At 39.1% G+C, this 25894-nt stretch overlaps 1 protein-coding gene across 9 annotated transcripts in view; it reads right to left on the reverse strand.

Annotated features, from left to right (window-relative positions):
• The window catches only part of FCHSD2 (FCH and double SH3 domains 2), a 253445-nt gene that overhangs the window by 135243 nt on the left and 92308 nt on the right, over window positions 1-25894 (reverse strand). For all 9 annotated transcript variants that reach the window (XM_021102293.1, XM_021102289.1, XM_021102287.1 and 6 more), the window contains exon 4: window positions 906-982. In XM_021102293.1, coding sequence (XP_020957952.1) covers window positions 906-982 — 77 coding nt within the window. The remainder of the gene's footprint in view (window positions 1-905; window positions 983-25894) is intronic.

Consider the following 25894-nt stretch of genomic DNA (forward strand, 5'->3'; position numbering starts at 1 on the left):
CTATTGGGTGTCTCGTGTACCTTCCGTTTTCCAGCCTCGTGGAAGAAAACACCCGATGATGTGAGTCTTCACTGACCGTCCAGCAAATTGATTCCATATTCAGACTCCAAGCCACACACTTCAATACTGAGCTGTCAATCACCCGGGATCCTCCGCTACTGTTTCATGGGCATTAATTAGTCTTTTTTTTTTTTTTTTTCTGTCTTACAAATTTTTTTTTCCTTCTGGCATTAATTAGTCTTAACTTCCATCAGACTGCAAGCTCTGAAGTCTTGTCTTTGACTTCTAGTTCCCTCAACACTAAGAAGTCTTGAGCACAAAATGAATAAATACTTCCAAATTAACCTCAAAAAAGATACCAAATTTGAAACAAAACCACAAATACTTTAAAGATACATATGGAGATACAATTTATACTCCACTGTCATCTACTTTCTTTAAAATTTGTATATGAGATACTGACTAGTCAATTTCTGGATACCCTGTTTAATCTTTTCCCCTAGGCTCACAGAATCCTCTCTTTCCAAATTTAGAATTTGTTCCAGAAGTAAAGAATGGATGATCATGGCAGAACATTACAATCTTGTTTCATTACTGTTGTAATAATGTGTCTCATCTACAGGTCACAGAGAAAACAATTTGTGTTCCATTGTTATCTACCTTCTTTAAATTCCTTACATGGTGGAATTAATTAAACAAAATATAATATTGGCTTAAGACATGAAAATGATCTATTTTATATAGATTATATATTCTGTGGAACATTAAACAGTTTGATCACTTTTGTCTTAAAACACAGCAGAAGCAATTTTTTTAAAAAACTGGAGTCTGTATTATCTATATGTGACATGGCTCTAAGTAAAACCAGTTTTTAAAAAAATGGGCAAGAACTACTTATTAGTTACCTGTAATCACTCCGATCATCAGTTTTTATTCCGGGCCAATCTCTCTTCAGATACTGACTAGCCAACTTCTGGATACCCTGTTAAAATACATATATACACATGCAATATAAATACATAGCTTAATATAACATAACATAAGCTATAAGTATTGTGCCATAAAAGAAGCTCTTCTCCTCAAAATACACTACTTAGCAATCCCATCTTTCCACATGTAAGTTTAATTCAGAAGTAAAGAGCCGAACACTATACCATTTCATTACTGTCAAAGTCTTCTCTTGTGTAAAGATGAGAAAATTGAAACTTAACTGACATGCTTTTCACTTCACCAAACTATGTGACCAGCCATAAAAACAAGCTGCCTCTGGTACAGCACAGGAACACTGGCATGCACCTCCTCAGCTCTGATTACTCCGCTTGACATCTTAATTTCCCACTATTCCTCTGCTGTGCCGGATATGGCATTTCTCAATCCCGGCAGTCAGACTCAGATACCAGGAAAAACAACAACACATTCAATCTGGAGCACAGAGATAAACCCTGGCTTGTAAAATTAATGAACTTTGGTGCTATTCCACACTAGTAATTTTCAAGGTAGATTTCAAGGTTTGTTTGTTTTTTTCATTTTAAATAATACCATGGCACAAGTCACTTAATATGGAAAAAATTAGTTTCACAAAGAAATACTGACTTATTGTTATCCATGCAAAATGAACCTGGACAAAACAGAATATTTATTTGCAATAGGTAAGTAGGTATCAGGATTTCAACAGAGAACACTATTTTATTGGCAAGAGAGATTAAACTATTCACTCAGGATAGAACACATTTTTAGAAGGAAGCATATATGGTCCCCTAACACTATAACAGGGCCCATGTAATGGACCAAAAATTGTTAACTTCAGCTCACAGTCATGGAGAGCAGACTTGTGGTTATGGGGGCAGGCAGGGCAGGAGGAAGTGGGATGGACGGGGAATTTGGGGTTGGTAGATGCTAACTATTACATTTAGAATGGATAAGCAATGAAGTCCTACTGTACAGGACAGGGAACTCTATCTCCAATCTCTTGAGGTAACACATGATGGAAGACAGTACAAGAAAAAGAATGGGTATATATGTATGGCTGGGTCCCTATGCTGTATAGCAGAAATTGATACAACACTGTAAATCAACTATACTCTAAAAAAAAAAAAAAAAGAAATTGTTAACTTTAGAGTATTCACCTGTATATATGCAACTTTAAAAAGAACAAATAAAATGCTGAGATGAAGAGAACAATCTCATTAATTGCTTGTCTGTGTTAAGCAGAGGTTCCCCAAGCACAGTCAACCCTGCACTCTACATAATACCTTTCTACTAAGGTCTCCTCCCAAATCAATTTGGCTTAATTAAATGTACTGCTGAATGCTTCTGCTTACCATTATTTCAATGAGCCCCAAGGGTAGCAGGAACTATAGAGAAGCTCCTATGAATCTCAAGTTCCTTCTGACCTTGGCAGTAGTTTGGTTTCACTATTTTCAGGTCCTATGTGTTCTGAGAACTGACATATCCACAATATTTCCACTGACATACCTTGTACTTTGGGGAATACAATTACTAAGTCTTCCCCGAATATGCAGGATTTTTTTCACGTCTGTAACTTCTTTATTCTGTTTCTTATTTGTATGAAATACCTTCCCACCACTCCTATTCCTACCTGCTGAATTCTTGCTGCCCCTCCTTTAAGCTGATTTTTAAATTTCCTAACACAAAATGTTCAAAGCTACATAAAGAAAAATGAGCAAAGTTTCACTGCCTATGTGTTTGGTTTCATTTCATTAAAGTAGAATAGTTTATCATTCTTTCTGCATTTAACAGCTTGAATGCCTTTTTAAAGAACTACCCCTCTTGAACTCTTTGGGAATCCTGAGGTGCAGTACTTAGAAGAAAGGCAAGACAAATACTTGATTGTCTAGTTTTGGTCCAAAAGTGCACAATGAATTTTTAAAGTAACATTATGAACTCACATATTCTGAGTAATGGATGTGTTCCAATCTACTGCAGTCACAATTCTCTCAAGGCTCTAAATGCTACGTCTGTGGTCAGTGGGAGTTCCTCCAGGTTAGCTCCCATAGAATGACCCCAAGGGATTTTAATAATTTTTTTGTTTTCTTTTACAGTTCCTATTCCACATCTGCAGTAAGCTAGTTTTCCAAGGAGTTCTGATTACTTTCAGGGAGAAAACATGTTTAGAGACTACAACCTAGGCACTTTCTTATCCTTTTGGTCTTATGTTGTGTCTTGCAGCATAAGCAGGTTCCCAGGCTAGGGGTCTAGTCAGAGCTGTAGCCACTGGCCTATGCCACAGGCACAGCAACGCGGGATCCAAGCCACATCTGCAACCTACACCACAGCTCATGGCAATGCCAGATCCTTAACCCACTGAGTGAGGCCAGGGATCGAATTTGCAACCTCATCGTTCCTAGTCGGATTTGTTAACCACTGTGCCACGACGGGAACTCCTCTAAGAGGCCTTTCTAATCACTATATACAAAGCAGCTCACCCTCTACTCGGTTACTCGGTCTCACACCACGCTACTTATTCATAATCTTGCTACTGTCTGGTTTCATGTTTTGTCTACTTATTGACTATAAACTGGATCAGGTAGGGATCTTGTGCTGTTGTTGTTTTCATCACTATTTCCTCAGGCTAGAGCAAAGAGCCTCGGATTTCACTGATACCGATAATGTTCACTGACTGCATGAATAAATGCCATCCACATTATCCCACTTCTAATGTATAATACTCAAACTTCTTCTGTGTTTTTCCATTCTGAGTTAAAAATGTTTAGATCAAAATTTCTCTGGTTCCCAATTTTCATATACTCAGAGGGGAAAAAAGATACCTGAGTTCTAAGATTATGAACAGGTAGTTTTATATAATAAACAATTTCCTTGGTAAAAATTAGAGTCAAATTTGACCATCTTCACCACTGAAAGGGAACACATGTGTGGATACTCCAAAGTAATAAAAAAAAACCTTCATTCCATAACTTGAAGGTACTACATACGAATTTTGTGGAGGTTCATACAAGTCAAGATCCCTAAATTCGAAAACCTCATACAAAGATGGGAATAAGAAGTATGTGTCATAAAGTGCGAGCCAACACATGGGTTACTGCCAAGTAAGTGCCGACATGTGACATAAGCAGCTAGAAGAGGAAAGGATAATCTGCTATTTTCTTAACAAATTACATCTAAATAATATGACAGTGACTTTTTCAGTTTAATTACTGCTAAAGTGATTGCAGACACTTCATACAAAACATGGGATAAGATGTGAGCCTCGGATTATAAGAAGGACTAAGAGGGCAGAATGACAGTACTGTAAACGTACATAAAACAACCGAACTTATTAACAAGTATTTCAATGCATTTATTTCTTTTAATTCTGTTAGGTCTCGTTGTAACCACAGAGAAATTGGACACTTATATTGTACATGATTTACTTAAAATCACATCACTAGTAAGTCTGAATTATAATGCCTAGTTATCATTCTAAATCTTTGCCCCAAAAAATCATCTCAAAGTAGATTTTATGTAATTCTTTTTTAAAAATTCTGAAATTACTTCACCTTATCGCTTTTGTGCATAAGTTACAATAGCAATTTCAAGAGCCCTAAACCACAATGTCGAACTGTATCAAACTGAATGGAGCCCTTCAGAGATGAGATGAGGGATTCATGAAATAGACAAACAGTGAGATTCTCAGATGAAAGACTTGATTCAAGTTAGTTCACAGAGACAGGAATCAGGACTTCTGTGTGCTCCATGCAGCTGTTCAAGGCCTCATCTGTACGGCCGCTCAAGAACTACTCCACAGCCATCATAGCAAAGGCCCTAAATAACATTTCGGGCTCTGAAAGGATTCTCTTCTTAACTGATTTACCTTCCACATTACGTCTAAAGCCACATCTTAGTAATAAAAGGTTCATTTGTATAGAAAATAAAACCTACCCCAATTAAGTGGCTAAGGAAGACAGACCTGTGGTGGGCAATTTTTTTGAAAAGAGTTACCAAAAAAAAAAAAAAAAAAAAAAAAAGAATCGCTTCCCCAACCTACAACATTATTCTCTCTAAAACTGGTGTACTAGACACACAATATGTATTTATATTTACCTGAGTGTTACTAATATATAATGCTGTTTTGATTTCCGATACAGCAGTGGTTTCCGTAAAAATGTGCAGTCAATATACTCTCCGGAACATCCAATAACATCCCGTTCCGACTTGTTAAAAAGCCGCCAGTGTCTGATGTAAGACTTGTTTGTTTTACCTCTCAATAACACTTGCAATATTCCTCTAACAAGTAAAGCAACACAAAGAAAGGCACTGTTCAGTGGACACTGGGAAATGGACTGATGGCTTAACCTTTTGCCCGTTTACCACAGAAGTCTGAGCAGAAGCATGCTCCGTGGCTCTCATACAGGTTATTCTGTATCTATTTCTTCCCTCAACATATAGAGAAACTAGCCTTTCAATTTTATGATGAGTCTGACATCAGATGGTACTTCAAAATTCGAAATTATAGGAAATCATGTTACTTATATACTATCTGCTTTTGTGATGAAATTCCCAATATTATGTAAATGATTTTTAAAAAATTAACAAGTCCACTACATAAGTGTATGTCTCAAACTGATGTAAATTATCCAACTATTATAAATTATACAGTGTCTTTGCTATTCTTAAATTAATAGTAATAAATAATTTCATCCCAATCCTCAAGGAAAGTGCTTAAGGAAATATTTTGAAAATATCTGTTGATGTTTTGTGTGGCATATAATTGAGGTTAAGATAAAAAAAATGATCTATATATTATTTAAATTACATAACCACCTTTACATACTTTTCTATTCATTTCATGATAAAATGAGGTATTAACTTTACAATATATATTAAAAATGTATTCACATATGTTTAGACTTTTCCTTTTATCAAAAATAAACATTAATTTTGTTTAAATGTAACTATGTAAGAAAAAACAAATTCTAAACATTTCTAAAAATTCAAAAACATTTTAAATGACCTATTTGATTTGAGGACCAAACAAAAATAAAAAAAGGAGATGAAACTTAACACCCACTCATGATAAAAACTCTCACGAAACTAGAAGATGGGAAGCTTCCTTAGCCTCATAAAGGGGAAATACAAAAAACCTATGGTTGATATACTTGGAATGGAAAGTAAGTGCTTTGCTCCTAAGAGTGGGACTCAGCAAGGATGGCCTCTCTCACCAGTCCTTTTCCACACTGGATTTGTGGTCCTGCCTCAGACAATAAGGCAAGAAAAAGAAAAAGAAAAAAAAAAAAAAAAAAAAAAAAAGGAGGTCCAGTTGTGGTTCAGCGGAAAGGAATCCTACCAGGAACCATGAGCTTGTGGGTTCGATCTCTGGCCTCACTCAGTGGGTTAAGGAACCGGCATTGCCGTAAGCTGTGGTGTAGGTCACAGATGCAGCTCGCATCTGGCGTTGCTGTGGCTGTGGCTGGCGGCTACAGCTCCGATTAGACCCCTAGCCTGGGAACCTCCATATGTCAAGGGTGTGGCCCTAAAAGGACATACATACATACATACATACATAAATAACATACAGGTTGGACAGGAAGAAATCGCTTTTATTCACAGATGACATGACTGTCTATGTAGAAAACCCCAAAGAAACTAGAAAACCAACAAAAAACAAAAACCTTGTGGAACTAATACTTAAGTTTAGTAAGGTTGCCAGATCCATGGTCAACATATAAAACTCAACTCTTGGAGTTCCCGTCGTGGCGCAGTGGTTAATGAATCCGACTAGGAACCATGAGGTTGCGGGTTCGGTCCCTGACCTTGCTCAGTGGGTTAACGATCCGGCGTTGCTGTGAGCTGTGGTGTAGGTTGCAGACGCGGCTCGGATCCGCGTTGCTGTGGCTCTGGAGTAGGCCGGCGGCTACAGCTTCGATTGGACCCCTAGCCTGGGAACCTCCATATGCCGCAGGAGAGGCCCAAGAAATGGCAACAACAACAACAACAGCAATAACAACAACAACAAAAGACAAAAAAAAAAAAAAAAAAAACTCAACTCTTTTTCTATACACCTGTAATGAGTGCTGGAATTTGCAATTAAAAAAAAAATTAGGATAGCATTGGGGTGGGGAGAAATGAAGTACTCAGGAACAAATCTAACAAAACATGTGTAAGAACTTACGTGGATAACTCCAAAACACTGACTGAAAAAAAAAAACAAAAATCAGACAATGGAGAGGCATTCCATGATAATGGATTAGAAGAGTTCATACTGTAAGATGTCAAGTCTTATCTATACATTCACTGCAATCCAAATCCAAATACCAGAAAGCTTTTTTGTATACATCAACAGACTGATTTTAAAACGTACATGGAAACGTAAAGGTACTAAAATAACCAAGACAGTCCTGAAACATAAGAACAAAGTGAGAAGACTCATATTACTATAGTTCAAGGCTAATGACTATACTATACAATGTTACAGTGTGTTATTGGCAAAAGAATGGACACATAGATCAATGGAACAGAAAAGAACCCAGAAATACAACCACGCAAATACAGTAAATTAATTTTTCACAAAAACACAAAGGCAATTAGATGGAGAAAGGATATCAACAAATGGTGCTGGAACAACTGGAAAACCATAAGCAAAAAAAAAAAGAGAGAGAGAGAGAAAAAAAAAATCACTAATGTTTATCTCATAACTTACACAAAAATTAACTCAACTGGTTCATACACCTAAATGTGAAGCGCAAAATTCTATAACATGTAGGAGAGCACATAAGAGAAAATCCCTTTGACTTTTGGCAAAGAGTTTTTGCATACAACATGAAAAGGAAGATACATGAAGGAAAAAAAATGATAAATTGGAGTTTTTTAGACTTCTAAAACTCTTCCCTTTGGGAAACATACTATTAAGAGAATGAAAAAAACAAAAGCTGCAGACTAGGAAAAATATATGCAAATCATATATCTAATAAAGGACTTGTATCCAGAACATAATCAGAACTTTTAAACTCAACATTAAGGAAAAAACCAATCCAATTTTTTTCGTAGATTTTTTTTTTTTGCATTTTTACCTTTTTTTTCCTACTGTACAGCATGGTGACCCAGTTACACATACATGTATACATCCTTTTTTCTCACATTATCGTGCTCCATCATAAGTGACTAGACATAGTTCCCTGTGCTACACAGCAGGGTCTCATTGCTAATCCATTCCAAAGCAACAGTCTGCATCTATTAACCCCAAGCTCCCCATCCATCCCACTTCCTCTCCTGCCCCCTTAGCAACCACAAGTCTATTCTCCTAGTCCATGATTTTCTTTTCTGTGGAAAGGTTCTTTTGTGCTATATATTAGATTCCAGTTATAAGTGATATCATATGGTATTTGTCGTTGTCTTTCTGACTCATTTCACTCAGTATGAGAGTCTCTAGTTCCATCCATGTTGCTGCAAATGGCATTATTTTGTTCTTTTTTATGGCTGAGTAGTATTCCATTGGGATATATACCATATCTTCCTAATCCAGTCATCTGTCGATGGACATTTAGGTTGTTTCCATGTCTTGGCTATTGTGAATAGTGCTGCAATGAAGATTCGGGTGCCTGGGTCTTTTTCAAGGAAAGTTTTGTCCGGATATATGCCCAAGAGTGGGACTGCTGGGTCATATGGTAGTTCTACGTATAGTTTTCTAAGGTACATCCATACTGTTCTCCATAGTGGTTGTACAAGCTTACATTCCCACTAACAGTGCAGGAGGATTCCCTTTTCTCCACACCCCTCCAGCATTTGTTACTTGTGGACTTATTAATGATGTCATTCTGACTGGTGTGAGGTGGTATCTCAGCGTAGTTTTGATTTGCATTGCTCTAATAATCCGTGATGTTGAGCATTATTTCAAGTGCTTGTTGGCCATCTCTATATCTTCCTTGGAGAAATGTCTATTCGGGTCTTTTGCCCATTTTTCAATTGTGTTGTTGGCTTTTTTGCTGTTGAGTTGTGTAAGCCGTTTGTATATTTTACAGATTGAGCCCTTGTCAGTTGCAACATTTAAAACAATTTTCTCACATTCTCTAAGTTGTCTTTTTGGTTTCCTTTGCTGTGCAAAAGCTTGTCAGTTTGACTAGGTCCCTTGATTTATTTTTGCTTTATTTCTGTTGCTTTGGGAGACTGACCTGAGAAAATATTTGTAAGGTTGATATCAGAGAATGTTTTGTCTATGTCTTCTTCGAGGAGATTGATGGTATCTCGTCTTATATTTAAGTCATTTTGAGGTTTTGCTTTTTTTTTTTTTTCTTCGCCATTTCTTGGGCTGCTCCCACGGCACATGAAGGTTCCCAGGCTAGGGGTCCAATCGGAGCTACAGCTGCTGGCCTAGGCCAGAGCCACAGCAATGCAGGATCCGAGCCGCGTCTGTGACCTACACACAGTTCATGGCAACGCCGAATTGTTAACCCACTGAGCAAGGGCAGGGATCAAAACCCGCAACCTCGTGGTTCCTAGTCGGATTCATTAACCACTGCGCCAGGATGGGAACTCCTTGAGTTTATTTTCAGGCATGGAATGAGGGTGTGTTTTAGTTTCATTGATTTGCATGCAGCTGTCCAGGTTTCCCAGAAATACCTGCTGAAAAGACTTTTTCCCATTTTAAGTTCTTGCCACCTTTGTCAAAGATTAATTGACCATAGGTGTCTGGGTTTATTTCTAGGTTCTCTATTCTGTTCCATTGGTCTATGTGTATGTTTTGGTACCAGGACCACACTGTCTTGATGACCGTTGCTTTGTAATATTGCCTAAAGTCTGGGAGAGTTATGCCTCCTGCTTGGATTTTGTTCCTTAGGATTGCTTTGGCAATTCTGGGTCTTTTGTGGTTCCATATACATTTTTGGATTGTTTGTTCTAGTTCTGTGAAAAATGTCATGGGTAATTTGATAGGGATTGCATTGAATCTGTGGATTGCTTTGCGTAGTATGGCCATTTTTACAATATTAATTTTTCCAACCCTGAAGCATGGAATATCTTTCCATTTCTTTACATCTTTTCTAATTTCCTTGATTAACGTTTTATAGCTCTCAGCATATAAGTCTTTCACCTCCTTGGTGAAGTGTATACCCAGGTATCAGATTTAATGGGGTGTAATTTTAAAAGGTATTGTATTTTTGCATTTCTTTTCTAACATTTCATTGTTAGTATACAGAAATGCAACTGATTTCTGAAGGTTAATCTTATATTCTGCTACTTGGCTGAATTTGTTAATCAGTTCAAGCAGTTTTTGCAACCCAATTTTTAAAATGAGCAAAAGATCTAAATAGATACTTCATCAAGAAGATGCAAGGATGGCAAGTGAGCATATGAAGAACGTTGAACATAAGTTCTCCTCATGAAAATTCAGAGTAAAACAACGAGATATACACTACATACCTATTACTGTACTCAAATCCAAAAACAAACAAACAAACCCTATACTATCAAATGTCAGTGAGAATGCAGAGCCACAAGAGACTTCTTTGTTGGTGGAAACGTAAAAGGGTACAACCACCCTGGAAGAAAGTTCAGAAATTTCTTACAAAACTAAACAGAGACTTCTCACGTGACTCAGCAATAACACTCCTAGGTATTAAGCCAACTGATGTGAAAACTTATGTCCACAAAAAACACTTCACACTAATGTTTCTACCAGCTTTCTTCATGAAAGTGGAAGCAGCCAAGATATCCTTCATAGGCGACCAGTTAAACAAACTATGGTACATCATTACAATGGAGTACCATTCAGTAATAAAAACTATTAACTTACACAACAACTTGGATAAGTCATAAGTGCATTTTGCTAAGAGAAAAGCCAAATCAAAAAGTTACACACCTTGAGAAATGAAAGAAAATATACATGCTTTGGTCTCTCCTCCTGGTTCCTGACACAGAGCTCATAAAACTCTTGTGAATAGAGGTGTTAGGAGAAGCTCTTCTTCTAACATTTCTTCTTTGACCCTGATTCACGGCAGAGAGTTCCTAAGTCCTACTAATTTTCCTGGGTGATAGCAGTGTCTTTTGTTTTAAAGAGGTAACTCTTGGTAGGCTCCTGGATGAAGGCTGGTTATCTGAAAGACCAAGCCACATCCTTGGAATTTCCAGCCCCATTTCCTAAGCTCCAGAGAGGTGAAGGGGGGATGGGGGTGGTAGAGCATTTGACTGCAGAGAGGAGAACGGGGTTAGACATGGTCTTAATAATCAATCATACCCACAAGATGAAGCCTCCATAAAACCCCCAATAATATGGGGTTCAGAGAGCTCCCAGGTTGGTGAACACATGGAGGTGGTGAGAGAGTGGTACGCCCAGAAAAGGCATGGACGCCCCATGTCCCTTCTCACATGCCTTGCCTCTGCGCATCTTCCATCGGCTGTTTGAGTTAGATCCCCACTCAGAACACTACTGCAGGAGAGAATTCTGGGAAGACGGCAAAACGGAAAGTACCAGGATTCTGATTCCCAACACAGCCTACACATCCAAAGGGCAGAATCTGTCTCAGAGAACCATTTTGGAGCTCCAAAGTCTTTTGAAAGGTTATAACTTCCAGAGAAAGGCTTGGATGTTAAATGAAGCTAATTTCAGCAAGTTTCTGCACTTAGCTCTGCAGTAGTTACCACCACCACCCCTTCCCCCCATCTCCCGGGCCAGTGGCAGGCAGCCATGCACTCATCCCTGTAGCAGCCAGCATGCAACGTTGCAGGGGACAGGGTAGACAATAAGGGCCCTGTCCTCCACATGTCAGGGATCTATGCTCTGATCAATGACTGCTGCTTCTGCTCAAGGAGGTGGGGATACAAAGGTGCAGAGACACAGAGGTAGACAGCCACCACTGAGCCCCTGCTCCTCTCTGAAGAGAAGTGACAGAGCCTAAGGAACCTCTGGGATACTATTAAGTGGGCCAATATTCACACTGTGGGAGTCCTAGAAGGGGAAGAGAGAAAGGGACAGAGACACTATATGAAGAAATAATGGTCAAAAACTTCTCCAATCTGACAAAAGAAAAGAATATAAACAGCTAAGAAGTGCAACAAATTCTAAGGATGAACTCAGAGACCCACACTGAGACGCACTGCAATCAATCTGTCAAAAGCTAACAACAAAAAGAGTATCTTGAAAGAAGCAAGAGAGAAGCCAACAGCCACATACAAGGCATATTCGATAAGAAAATAAGCAGATTTTTCAACAAGAATTTGGGAGGGCAGAAAACAGTGGATCCAAATAGCCAAAGTGCTAAAAGAAAATAAAACCTGTCAATCAAAAATACTATATGCAGCAAAACTGTCCTTTAAAAGGGAGGGCGATATTAAAATATCCTTAGATAAATAAAAGTTGAAGGAGTTCCTGGCCATTTGACCTGCCCTGTAAGAAATGTTCAAGGGAGTCCTGAAGGAGAAATGAAAGGACGCTAGATAGTAACTGATGCAGTATAAAGAAATAAAGATCTCACTGAAGGTAAATACACAGGCAATTATAAAAGCTAGTATTATTGTAATAGTGGTTTGTAACTCTACTTTTTGTTCTCATCGTGATTTCTTTTAAAAATTGTTAGTCTAGGAGTTCCTGTCGTGGCTCAGTAGTTAATGAACCTGGCTAGGAACCATGAAGTTGCAGGTTCAATCTCTTGCCTTGTTCAGTGCGTTAAGAATCTGGCGTTGGAGTTCCCATCATGGCACAGTGGAAACGAATCTGACTAAGAACCATGAGGTTGCGGGTTCGGTCCCTGACCTTGCTCAGTGGGTTAAGGATCTGGCGTTGCTGTGAGCTGTGGTGTAGGTTGCAGACGCGGCTCGGATCCCGCGTTGCTGTGGCTCTGGCGTAGGCCGGTGGCTACAGCTCTGATTGGACCCCTAGCCTGGGAACCTCCATATGCCACAGGAGCGGCCCAAGAAATGGCAAAAAGACAAAAAAAAAAAAAAAAAAAAAAAGGAAAAAAAAAGTTGCTAATCTAAAAGCTAGTGTTACTGTAACTTTGGTTTGTAACTCCACATATTGATTTTTACATATTTTGAGATTAACATATCAAAAAACAAATTTTAGTTTATGTTTTTGGACATATATAGATATAATTTTCTCACATCAATAAACAAAAAGGAAAGAGATGAAGCCATAAAGAGCAGTTTTTGTAATGTTTCAAGTTAATATGGTGGAAGTTCAAAGTCGACTTTTACAACTTTAGAATATTAAACATAACCACAAAATGGAGTTCCCATCACGGCTCAACAGTAATGAACCCGTGACGATGTGGTTTGGATCCCTGGCCTTGCTCAGTGGGTTAAGGATCCAGTGTTGCTGTGAGCTGTGGAGTAGGTCACAGATGAGGCTTGGATCCTGCATTGCTATGGCTGTGGCACAGGCCAGCAGCTACAGCTCTGATTCAACCCCTAGCCTGGAAACTTTATTTTTTTCTTTTTTCCCTTTTTTTGGTCTTTTTGTCTCTTTAGGGCTGCACCGGCACCATGTGGTGGTCCCCAGGCCAGGGGTCAAATCGGAGCTGTAGCCTCGTTCTATGCCAGAGCCACAGCCATAGCAAAACACAATCTGAGCCACGTCTGCGACCTATATACCACAGCTCATGGCAACGCTGGATCCTTAACCCACTGAGCAAGGCCAGGGATCGAATCTGTGTCCCCATGGATGCTAATAATGTTCATTAACTTCTGACCAACAATGGGAACTCCAAGCCTGGGAACTTTCATATGCTGTGGGTATGGCCCTAAAAAGACAATCAATCAATCAATCAAATATAACCACAAAGAAAATATCTATAGAATATACACAAAAGGAAATAAGAAAATGAAAACATTTCAGTACAAAAACTCAGCTAAACACAAAAGAGACAATAATGCAAAATGACACGTTTTTATCAGCAGTTACTTTCAATGTAAATGGATTAAATTCTCCAATCAAAAGACAGAGAGATTGGCAAATAGATTTAAAAACATGATCCAACCAAATGCTATCTACAAGAGACTCTTTAGACCCAAAGACCAGTACAGTGGTATTCTGACAGAGACAGGTGATGAGAGTTTGAAGTGTGGCGGGAACATCGCGATACAGAGAACCAGATTAATTATAAAGATCCTTAGCAGGGAAAACTGACATGATTGGTAATGATCTAGATATGGAAAAGCTAACAAGCAAGGAGACAGCAAAGACGACCCTTTGGATTTTGGCCCTTATGCAAATGGACAGATGATGGAATCTCCCCCAGGAATGAATACACTGGTGGGCTATTTAATTACAGAAAGGGTTGTTGGATTACAATACAAATGCTATTAGGTTTTTGCAGAAGTATAAGAAAAGAGAAGCCACTATCTCTCCTAAAGTGAGAGAGAGCAGGAAAACCTATGTAAACTTAAGTACATTGGAACTGGATCTGAAAGAGAAAATAGGAATTTGACCAACTGAGAAGGGAAGAGGGCACACCCCTGGTTTGGCATAAATTAGATGAAAAAACTGGTGATGTAAAAAATAATAGGAAAAATGTGGGAGAGAGGTTGGTGGGGTAAATTTTTACTTCTAAGCAACCAACTTATTCTCTGAAGTTTACATTTAAATTTATATAATGAATTCTTCTTTAGTGCCCAGGAAATAACTACTCTCAAAGAATTTTTCAATGAGGTTACTCTCTTTCTTTAAAAAGACTCCTCAGGAGTTTCCATTGTGGCACAGCATAAACGAACCCAACTAGGAACCGTGAGGTTGCAGGTTCAATCCCTGACCTCGCTCAGTGGGTTAAGACATTGCTGTGAGTGAGTTGTGGTGTAGGTCGTCGACACAGCTCGGATCCTGCATTGCTGTGGCTGTGGTGTAGGTCAGAAGCTGTAGCTCCAATTTGATCCCTAGCCTGGGAACCTCCATATGCTGCAAGTGAGGCCCTAAAAAAAAGGCAAAAAAAAAAAAAAAAAAAAAGACTCTCCCATGGTTTTCTTTTATTTGATTCACAATAAAAGCACTTTTATGATATTACTATCATTGTGCTTAAAATAAAATCATAAAAACATTTAAAAAGATGTTTCCTTGGGAAGTTATAGTTCTAATAATAACTGGGATGTATCATCTTAAGTTAATTACTGTGCTTACACAAAACTCAAAGAGAATTTCCTTTAATATACATAAGAGATATAAAAGTTATCTGCCTGAAATACGCACGATTCTTCACTGAATGCGGCTATTATGACAACTTAATAAGAGAAAGTATGTGCATAAAATCCTACTGGACTTAAACAGAGAGGACACGTTAAATGTCTAGTTTACATAATTCTGTTGCCAATATGAGTGTATAACTTGGAAGTTTCTTTAGTAAAAGGTAACTTTCCTTTAGGAGGCACCTGTTGTTAAATATTCAGTTCACTTGCCATTTCGTCTCCTCTGGACAGTCTTGTTTATTCCCAGAGAGCTCCTCCATTTATTCCCAAAGCAATGCATATGCAAAGCTTTAACCAAGAGAAAACCTACCAACTAAAAGGGTAGCTTGCTTCTACTATTTCAATAGTTCTTACTTCATTTCCATTTTTCAGGAGATAGTGTAACCAAGGAATGATGGTTACACCGTATGAATGTCCCCCCCCCCGTCGCCATTTTGTGAATTTTTCTTCCCAAATTGGTGGAAGCTATTAGTAAGAAAAGCAAGAGTTTTCACTAATATTATTAAAGATGTTAATATTATTTGTTGTCAAAAAATAAATTTGGGGATTTATCTTATAATAGTTAAAACATTATCAACTAGAAGACATAAATGATGACTTACAGATTTTTAGAGCAAAATTTACTAATTGTGGCTTATTTAGAATATTAAAGAGGAGTTCCTGCTGTGGCGCAGGTGGTTGAGAATCTGACTGCAGTGGCTGGGGTCACTGCAGAGGTGCAGGTTCGACCCTGGACCTAGTGCAGTGGGTTAAAAAGGATCAGGAGTTGCCACAGCTGCAGCTTGGATTCAATCCCTGGTCCAGGCACTTCCATTTGCCATGGGTATAGCAACCAAAAAAAGGGGGAAAAAAAGATATTAAAGACTCGCTAGACATCATTAAAAGTATTTTTTTTTCAATTTTTAAAATTAAAGTTACATTTCAAGGCCTGGATTATCTGTAAGCCTCTGACATGAAGGGTTTTATTGGGAGGAAAAACAAACTAGTTGCCATTGTTTTTATTTTTTAATTTTTTTTTGCTATTTTTTTTTGTTTGTTTGTTTGTTTTTTGTTTTTTGTCTTGTTGTTGTTGTTGCTATTTCTTGGGCCGCTCCCGCGGCATATGGAGGTTCCCAGGCTAGGGGTTGAATCGGAGCTGTAGCCACCGACCTACGCCAGAGCCACAGCAACGCGGGATCCGAGCCGCGTCTGCAACCTACACCACAGCTCACGGCAACGCCGGATCCTTAACCCACTGAGCAAGGGCAGGGACCAAACCCGCAACCTCATGGTTCCTGGTCGGATTCGTTAACCACTGCGCCACGACGGGAACTCCTTTTGCTATTGTTTTTAAACAATAAGAAAAGTTAGATTAGTCAGCATGATAGAACTGTGTACTTGATCTCAAAGACAGCTGTAAAAGCAGTTCCTTCTTCACGCAGAAACTGGAATGTATCAAATCAGCAAGCAAATACTTTCAGGAGATGGATCCTTGGTTATCTTAAAATAGAAGGGGACAATCCAGAAGAAACAGACAAAATGAGACTGGACATTTAAAGGCCAATGGGAGCCATGCTTCCTCATTTCTCTTCTTGGACAGAAAACTAGCATTTGAGTTCTTACTTTGCACACTCAACTAACACCTAAAGTCACCACCTCACGCAGTAGATGAACAGAAGCTTTAAAAGGCTAGGTCATTTGTGTAAGATCACCTTGAAGCCTAGGTTCAAAACCCTGTCTTCTTTCAAAGTTTAAACAATTTCTGACCACTCAATTCATTTTGATGTAACCATCTACTATCTCAAATCACTATATATTTTGGCTAAAGGGTGTCTATAAGCTCTTTAAAGGACAGGGCTATAAAAACAGTTCAGTCTTTGCTCAGGAAATAACTGCTGAACTGAATTACCCATTTTGGTGAATAAATGAACAAAGGCATTTTGAAATCAATACCTGTTCTTCATTTTTAGGGCAATTTTTAGGTTTACAGAGAAACTGGGGCAGAGAGTACAAAGTTCCCATATACTCTCTCGTCCCACGGACTGCCCTAACGTCTTGCATTAGTGTGATACATTTGTTACAACAGATGAAACAATACACTGACACATTATCAACTAGGTCCACAGCTTACACTAGGGCTCAGTGTTTGTGCTGTACAGCTCTTTGAGCTCTGACAAATGTACAACGTTATGAATCTGCCATTGTATTATCATCGTAATAATTTCACTGCCTTAAAACTTCTCTGTGCTCCCTCTATCTTCCTCCCTCCCAACCCCTGGTAAACAAGGATCTTTTTATCATCTCTACAGCTTTGCCTTTTCCAGAATGTCATATATTTGGAACACTGAGTACTGCAGTCTTTGCAGACTGGCTTCTTCCACACTGCATTTAAGGGTTCTCTATATACCTTTTAGTGGCTTGATAGCTTAGTCCCTTTCATCACTGACAACTATTCCATTGTCTAGATATACCACAATTTGCTCATACATTTATCTACTGAAGGACATCTTATCTCTACAAATTTGGACAATTAGGAACAAGGCTGCTATAAATATCCATGCACACGTTTTTGTGTGAACTTCGGTTCTGAACACATCTGGGCAAATATTAAGATGTGCAACTTCTTGATTGTATAAGATTGTGCTTAGTTTCCAAAAATAGCTGTACCATTTTCCATTCCCACTAGCAATGGGAACCCACTGCTCTACATCCTAGCCAGCGTTCAGTAGCGGGTTTTTGTTTTTTTTTTAAAGCTTCTCCCTCTCTTTTTTTTTCCCCCTTGCCTTTTTTTTTAGGGCCACACCTGAGGCATATGGAGGTTCCCAGGCCAGGGGTCAAATTGGAGCTACAGCTGCCAGCCTATGCCACAGCCACAGCAACACGGGACCCAAGCCACGTCTGTGACCTACACCACAGCTCACAGCAATGCCATATCCTTAACCTACTGAGCAAGGCCAGGGATCAAACCCACAACCTCAGGGTTCTGAGTTGGATTGGTTTCCGCTGTGCCACAATGGGAACTCCTGGTGGTGTGTTTTTGGTTTTAACCAAACCTGTGTACAGTGGTATCGCCCCGGCAGCTCCCTAGGGACAGATGATGTGGAGCATCTTTCATATGCTGATTTGCTCTCTGTATACTTTCCTTGTCAAAGCGTCTGTTCAGGTCTTTGACTTACTTTCTAATTAGTCATTTGCTTATTATTGAGTTTTAAGATTTATTTGTATAATTTGGATTCAAGTCCTTTATCAGATACAGGATTTGCAGGTATTTTCTCCCAACCTTTTTTTTTTTTCCTTCAAAGGCTGCACCTACAGCGTATGAAGGTTCCCAGAGTAGGGGTCGAATTGGAGCTGCAGCTGCCATGCAGAGTCACAGCCACAGCAACGCCAGATCTGAGTCATGTCTGCAACCTACACCACAGCTCACGGAAAGACCAGATCCTTAACCTATGGAGCGAGGCCAGGGATTGAACCCGTGTCCTCAAGGATACTAGTCAGGTTCGTTACCACTGAGCCACAACGTAAACTCCCTCTCCCAGGGTTTTCATTCTCTAAACAGTGTCTTTCTCAAAGAAGGAGTTTTTAATTTAAAAACTCTAATAAGGAGTTTATAGTCTTTAGGAATCAGATTAGTGAAAAAGGAAAAAACTAAGGCTCCAAAGTTAGTTCTGACAATGAATTAAGTATGAAAATACACACAGATGGTGTTTCACTCTAAAGCAGTGAACTGACTATGAAAATTACATAGAATCTAATTTTGTGAATAATAAAGAACTCTGAACTGAATTCTTCAAAAAATGAGAAAATTTTAGGCCAATCATTGTTTCATAATTTAGCTGTTATGAAAGTTTCAGGGAGTTCCTGCTGAGGCACAGCAGAAGCAAATCTAACTAGGAACCATGAGGTTGCGAGTTGGATCCTTGGCCTCACTCAGTGAAGAAAAAAAGAAAGAAAGAAACTTTCGGTCACTATCATGTTCTCTTAAAATATGGATAATCTGTAATATCTCATTTCTACATAAATTATTTTCATTCCTAACGCTTCTTCTTTTTTTTTTTTTTTGCTTTTTAGGGTCACACCCGTGGCATACAGAGGTACCCAGGCTAGGAGTTGAATTGGAGCTGTAGCCACAGGCCTACACCATAGCCACAGCAACACTGGATCCAAGCCGTGTCTGCAACCTACACCACAGCTCATGGCAACGCCGGATCCTTAACCCACTGAGCGAGGCCAGGGATGGAACCCTCGACCTCACGCTTCCTAGTCAGATTCGTTGACTGCTGAGCCACAACAGGAACTCCTCATTCCTAATGCTTCTAACAATACCAGTAAAGAGAATAACTTTCACAAATTCAGTTCAATTAATCTTTGTTACAAAGTAACATGTTCTCTTCTTTTTCTCCAGAGGTCCTTTATCAAGAGATGGATTTTTTTAAAGTTATGTACAAAGTGCTATGTGGTAACGGAGAGAAAACCACTGAGATCTGAGAAGGGGACAAATCGATTTAGGGCAAGTTTCACAGAAAGAGTTATGCCTGAGCTCAGCCTTGAAGGAAGAAGTATAAAGGTCTTCCTGGTGACCAAGGAGAAGGGAAAGGACGTGTATAAACAAATGTGTGAAGGATAAAAGTAGGAAGGAGCTGGTGAGTCAGATAACACTGAGTTCCATTATGCTCTAGTAATACAATGCTAGAGAAGTTGTCTCTCTTAAACAGTTAAATTTTTTTTATCTGTAAAATGGCAGTAAATTCACGACTTAGAGGGCATGTAAAGTGTAGGTTAGGCTGTTGTAATACGCATTCACTAAGTGTGAAATTACCCACTGACAGTTAAAGAGAGAGCAATAATCGATTTTTTTTTTTTTTTTTTAATGGCTGTACCTGTGGCATATGGAAGTCCCTGGCACCTGGGAGTTCCCGGGCCAGAAGTTAAATCCGAACAGTAGCTGTGAACTATTCCGCAGCTGAGATAAATACTGGATCTTTTAACCCACCGCACCAGGCTGGGGATCAAACCCATGCCTCCACAGTGACCCAAGCCACTGCAGATTCTTAACTCACTATGCCACCGTAGGAACTCCAATAATCAAATTTTATTTCAGAATGATGATCATGGTGTTAATGTAGAAGATTCACTATAGGAGTTCCCGTTGTAGTGCAGCAGTAATGAATCTGACTAGTACCTGTGAGGACACAGGTTCAATCCCTGGCCTTGCTCAATGGGTTAAGGATCTGGCATTGCTGTGAGCTTTGGTGTAGGCTGCAGACTTGGCTCAGATCTGGTGTTGCTGGCCTTGCCCAATGGGTTAAGAATCCAGCGTTGCTGTGGTTGTGGTGTAGGCTGTCATCTGCAGCTCTGATTCGGCCCCTAGCTGGGAACCTCCATATGCTGTAGGTGTGGCCCTGAAAAGACAAAAAAAGAAAATTCATTATAAAGAGACAGAAGAAGCAGGCGGTCCAACTAGGAAGTTATTGTATATTCTAAACAGAGGAGACAGGAAAAGATGCTCCAAAGTAAAACTGCAACTGAGAACTAATCAGATGTTGAAAGGGGGAGAAACCGAAATCAACACTGATTGAATACGATTAAGGATTTCCTGTTTAATGATGATTATAAATTTCAAAATCTAAAAGCTAAGCTATCCATTATCAAAATCCACTATCAGAGTTCCCATCGTGGCTCAGTGGCTAATGAACCCAACTAGGAACCATGAGATTGCGGGTTCGATCCTGGCCTTGCTCAGTGGGTTAAGGATCTGGCGTTGCTGTGAGCTGTGGTGTAGGTTGCAGAAGTGGCTCAGATCTGGCATTGCTGTGGCTCTGGCATAGGCCAGCGGCAACAGCTCCAACTGGACCCCTAGCCTGGGAACCTCCACATGCCGCGGGTGAGGCTCTAAAAAAAGGACAAAAGAAAAAAGAAAAAAAAAAAAAAAAGAAAATCCACTATCAAAAAAACAGAAAATAGCAAGTGTGGATGAGGATGTGGAGAAACTGGAATCCTTGTGCACTGGAGATGGGAGTGTAAAATGGTACAGCCACCCTGAAAGACGCTATGGAGGTTCCTTAAGAAATTAAGCTTAGAATTACCATATGGTCCAGCAATTCCAATTCTGGATATAGATTCAAAAGAATTGGAGTTCCCATCGTGACTCAGTGGTTAATGAATCTGACTAGGAACCATGAGGTGGCGGGTTCCATCCCTGGCCTTGCTCAGTGGGTTAAAGATTTGGCGTTGCCGTGAGCTGTGGTGTGGGTTGCAGATGTGGCTCAGATCCTGCGTTGCTGTGGCTGTGGCGTAGGCTGGCAGCTACAGCTCTGATTAGACCCCTAGCCTGGGAACCTCCACATGCCACAGGAGTGGCCCTAGAAATGGGAAAAAAAAAAAGAAAGAATTGATAAGAAGGACTCAAATGGATTATTTATGCACCATATTCACCGTAGCATTATTCACAACAGTTAAGTAGAAGCAATCCAGCACCCATCAATGTATAAACAAAATGTGGTATATACATAACAATGGAATATTATTCACCCTTTAAAAAGGAAGGAAATTTTGACACATGCTATATCATGTATGAACTCTGAGGACATTATGCTAAATAGAAAGACACATAGTGTGTGATTCTGCTTTTATGAAATCAGATTCACACAGACAGAAAATAAAATGGTGGTTTTCAGGGGCGGGAGGGAGGGGTAGATTGACATTTGTTGTTTAATGGATATAGAGCTGTAGTTTTATAAGACGAAAGAAATCTGGAGAATGCACAGTGTGAATACAATTAACACTAATGTCCTGTATACTTAAAAACGGTTAAAATGAATTTCACTGTATTTTAACACAATGAAAAATAACCATAAAGAAAAAATTTTAATCTAAAAACATCACACACAAACTAAGAGTCTGTGGCTTTCTTTCCATAAAGCATGAGTTCGGTCTTTCACACAATTTCACGTATGGCATGTACGAAAAAGTCTCCTGCAACATAGTTGCCTCCTCCAGTCAAGGATAGCAACACATTTCTCTCCCCCATACACGCCCCCCAACACACAGAAGTTCTTTTGGTAGCTACATATTAGGATTTATATTGTCATAGACTGCGTGTTGGTGTGAGTGTGTGTATGTGTAATCACAACGAGTAACTTGGCAAAAGGCAAGATGTTTATTGGAAGATTTACACTTTTGCTAAGGAATAGATTCTAAGAGTAGGTGTACGTAAAAAGTCCTGTCTTGTTCTCTAAAAGCTGGCACAATAGAGATTACCGTCAATGAAAAAAAGCAAGGCTTTTCTTTTGTTATGGTGAGTAGTATTCCACTGCATATATGTACCACATCTTCTTAAGCCATTCATCTGTCAACTAAAGATTATGGTACTAAGTGAAGTAAGCCAGAAAGAGAAAGACAAATACCGTATGATAGCACATATATATGGAATCTAAAATATGGCACAAATGAGCCCATCTACAAAACAGAAATAGACTCATAGAGAACAGATTTGTGGTTGTCAAGGGGGAGGGGGACGGGAGTGGGATGAACTGAGAGTTTGGGCTTATTTAGATGCATACTCTTGCATTTAGAAAGGATAAGCAAGGAGGGCCCACTGTATATCACAGGGAATAGCCAGTCTCTTGGGACAGACCATGATGGAAGATAATATAAGACAAGGAATATACATATATATAAATATATAAAATACATACGCACACACACATATATATATGTATGTATGACTGGGTCACTTTGCTGTACAGCAGAAATTAGCACAACACTGTAAATCAACTGTACTTTAATTTTAAAAAATTAGATGAAAATTTTAAAAAGACTCGAAACTGGAGTTCCTGTCGTGGCGCAGTGGTTAACGAATCCGACTAGGAACCATGGGGTTGTGGCTTCGGTCCCTGGCCTTGCTCAGTGGGTTAAAGGACCCGGCGTTGCCGTGAGCTGTGGTGTAGGTTGCACACGTGGCTCGGATCCCACGTTGCTGTGGCTCTGGCATAGGCTGGTGGCTACAGCTCTGATTAGACCCCTAGCCTGGGAAACTCCATATGCTGCAGGAGCAGCCCAAGAAATGGCAAAAAGACAAAAATAAATAAATAAGTAAATAAATAATAAATAAAAAGACTCGAAACTATCCCAAAAGAATTTACTAAACTCAATTTAACATACATAAACAGGGAGTTTCCTGGTGGCTCAGCAGTTTAAGGGTGTGGCATTTCCACTGATGCAGCTTGGGTTGCCTCTGTGGCACGTGTTCAGTTCCTGCCCCAGGAACTCCTGCATGCTGCAGGAATGGCAAAAAAAAAAAAAAAAAAAAAACAAAACAAAACAAAACCCATACATAAACATATACAAATGATGAGTGTATGCTTTTTACACTAACCAGGAGATGCAGATGTGAAGGATTATGTCTCAAGGGCCCTGAACACAAAGTAGCAGACAAGAGCGCATCATGCAGTCTCGTTCATACATCTCTCAATCAGAAGTAACCTGAAACAGGAGAGCTAGAAGATATTATTAACTGACCAGTCTTTTACTTTGTCCCAACTTTGGGAAAAGATAACTTCTGGAAGATAATTGCTTCACCTTATCTGTATCTCTTCCACTTTGTTTTTCATTCCCTAAATATTGTCCTAATGACCTTAACATTTTAAAGTCAGTGGTCAATCCTGCAATCTGTTTAGGAACCTTACTCGATATACAAATTAATCCATATAATGAACAACAAAAAAGATATTAATAGTACTAACATTCATTCAGGGTATTATACATCAAGACAATAGGAAGCCACCATTTTTATGACTTTTTAAAAGTTTCATTGAAGTATAATTCATTTGCAAGGTTGTGATCATTTTTGCTGTACAACGAAGTGACCCAGTCATATATACACACACATCCATCCATTCTCTCTCAGATTCTTTTCCACGCAGATTATCAAAACATATGGGGTAGAGTTCTCTGTGCTCTACAGCAGGTCCCCCATGGCCACTCATTCCATATACCTCAGTGTGCACCTGGCACTCCCAAACCCCCGTCCATCCTTCCTAGCCCCCACCTGTCCCCTTTGGTAACTGTAAGTTTTTCGAAGTCTGTGAGTGTGCTTCTGTTCTGCAAAAAAAAGTTCATTTGTATCTTTTTTTTTTTTGGAGTCCACATTAGGTGATATCAAAGCCACCATTTTTAAGCAGAGGTGACATGATTAAAAAGTGTTTTAGTTATTCTCATTGTGGCTCAGCAGTAACGAACTCGACTATAGTATCCATGAGATGCAGGTTAGATCCCTGGCCTTGATCAGTGGGTTAAGGATCTGGTGTTGCCACGAGCTGTGGTGTAGCTGCAGATTCGGCTCAGGTCCTGTGTTGCCATGGCTGTGGTGTAAGCCAATAGCTATTGCTCTGATTCAACCCTTAGCCTGGGAACTTCCATATGCCGCAGGTGCGGGCCTAAAAAGAGAGGGGAAAAAAAAAAACTGTTTTAGCAATTTTCCTAGCTACAGTGTGAAAAAAATGGATTAAAGAGTAGTTTAGACCAAAGTCAGAGCGATCAGCAGGAGGCTGCGACTCCAGTTCTGTTCAAGGATAACAGACATAGTACAGAGGCAAAAGCTATGGGAGAGGTTTTAAGGAAAGAATTCTAGAATTATGAACTGAAGAGACAGAAATGAGTGATCTCTAGGGTTTCTACTTCTAAATATACTCTGCTCCCACACGTTTTACCGGTATTGGTTAGAGTACAAATATAGAGGAGTTACAGGGACCCACACAAGACATCTTTCACAAGAGCTTTTTTCCAGCTTGTGAAGCAATTACAAGCACACCCACACTCCCAACCTAGAATAAGACTGCGTAAATAGTCAAATTAATGAGTGCTATACAAGTTTACATTATAGTTACTGGCAACAGTAAAAAGATCAGGACTTCAAAGCCAACATTTCAGTTTGAGAACTGCCTTTGCCATAGTTCTGTGTATGCTTAGGTAAGTCACAAACTTGAGTGGATTTTCCCCACTCTGGTGAAAAACTAGCATATTCATCTAACAATATGATTGTTGGGTTAAATATGATGATGAACAATGCTTACGGATACAGAATCATCCAATAATGTTAGTAGTTTCAAGAAATTTTATCCGAAATAATGGAAACTTAGGAGACAATTTTCACATTAGCAGCAAATGGTATTTTTAGTCGCTTTTTTCCTTCTACCATACTTGGTAAGGGTACATAGCATGGAGAGATGAAGCTTACTTTGACTGAGTTTTTCTTTACTGAGTAAAGAATTTGCTGAAGTTTGGGATATTATGTTTTATTGATGTGGCTCCTAACTTGAGATATTTTCATAAAAGTGGGAACTTTGATCTTCATTTTATTATTACAAGCTCAGCTTCTGGTACCTGATTATAACATCAGTAAAAGTTTCTGGTGAATAATCATTTGTGTTGTACATTTAGACAGCTAGAACCTACTTCAATGGGGAAGAGTAATATTTATACCTTGAGTACTCCCAGAATTGAATTAGTTTCTAGTTTCATGTTTTGAAGTAGGTATAAAAGCACTTGGTCTTAAAAGGCTTTTTTAAAATTCACCTTGAGCATACCTATAAATGCAGTTAAAGAAAACTTTACAGGGGAAAAAAGCACCTCAAAAACCCCTATATATTTGTTATTAATATTAAAACTATCTCATAAGTTTCCACTATTTCTACGAGTAATGGTCACATGATAAAATTTCCTGAAACCGATAACATTATTGAATGACTCTTATCATAAGCAATGTTCATCATCATATTCACCCACATAGCCA

The sequence above is a fragment of the Sus scrofa genome, chromosome 9 (assembly GCF_000003025.6).
Source record: "Sus scrofa isolate TJ Tabasco breed Duroc chromosome 9, Sscrofa11.1, whole genome shotgun sequence".
NCBI classification, from domain to species: domain Eukaryota; kingdom Metazoa; phylum Chordata; class Mammalia; order Artiodactyla; family Suidae; genus Sus; species Sus scrofa.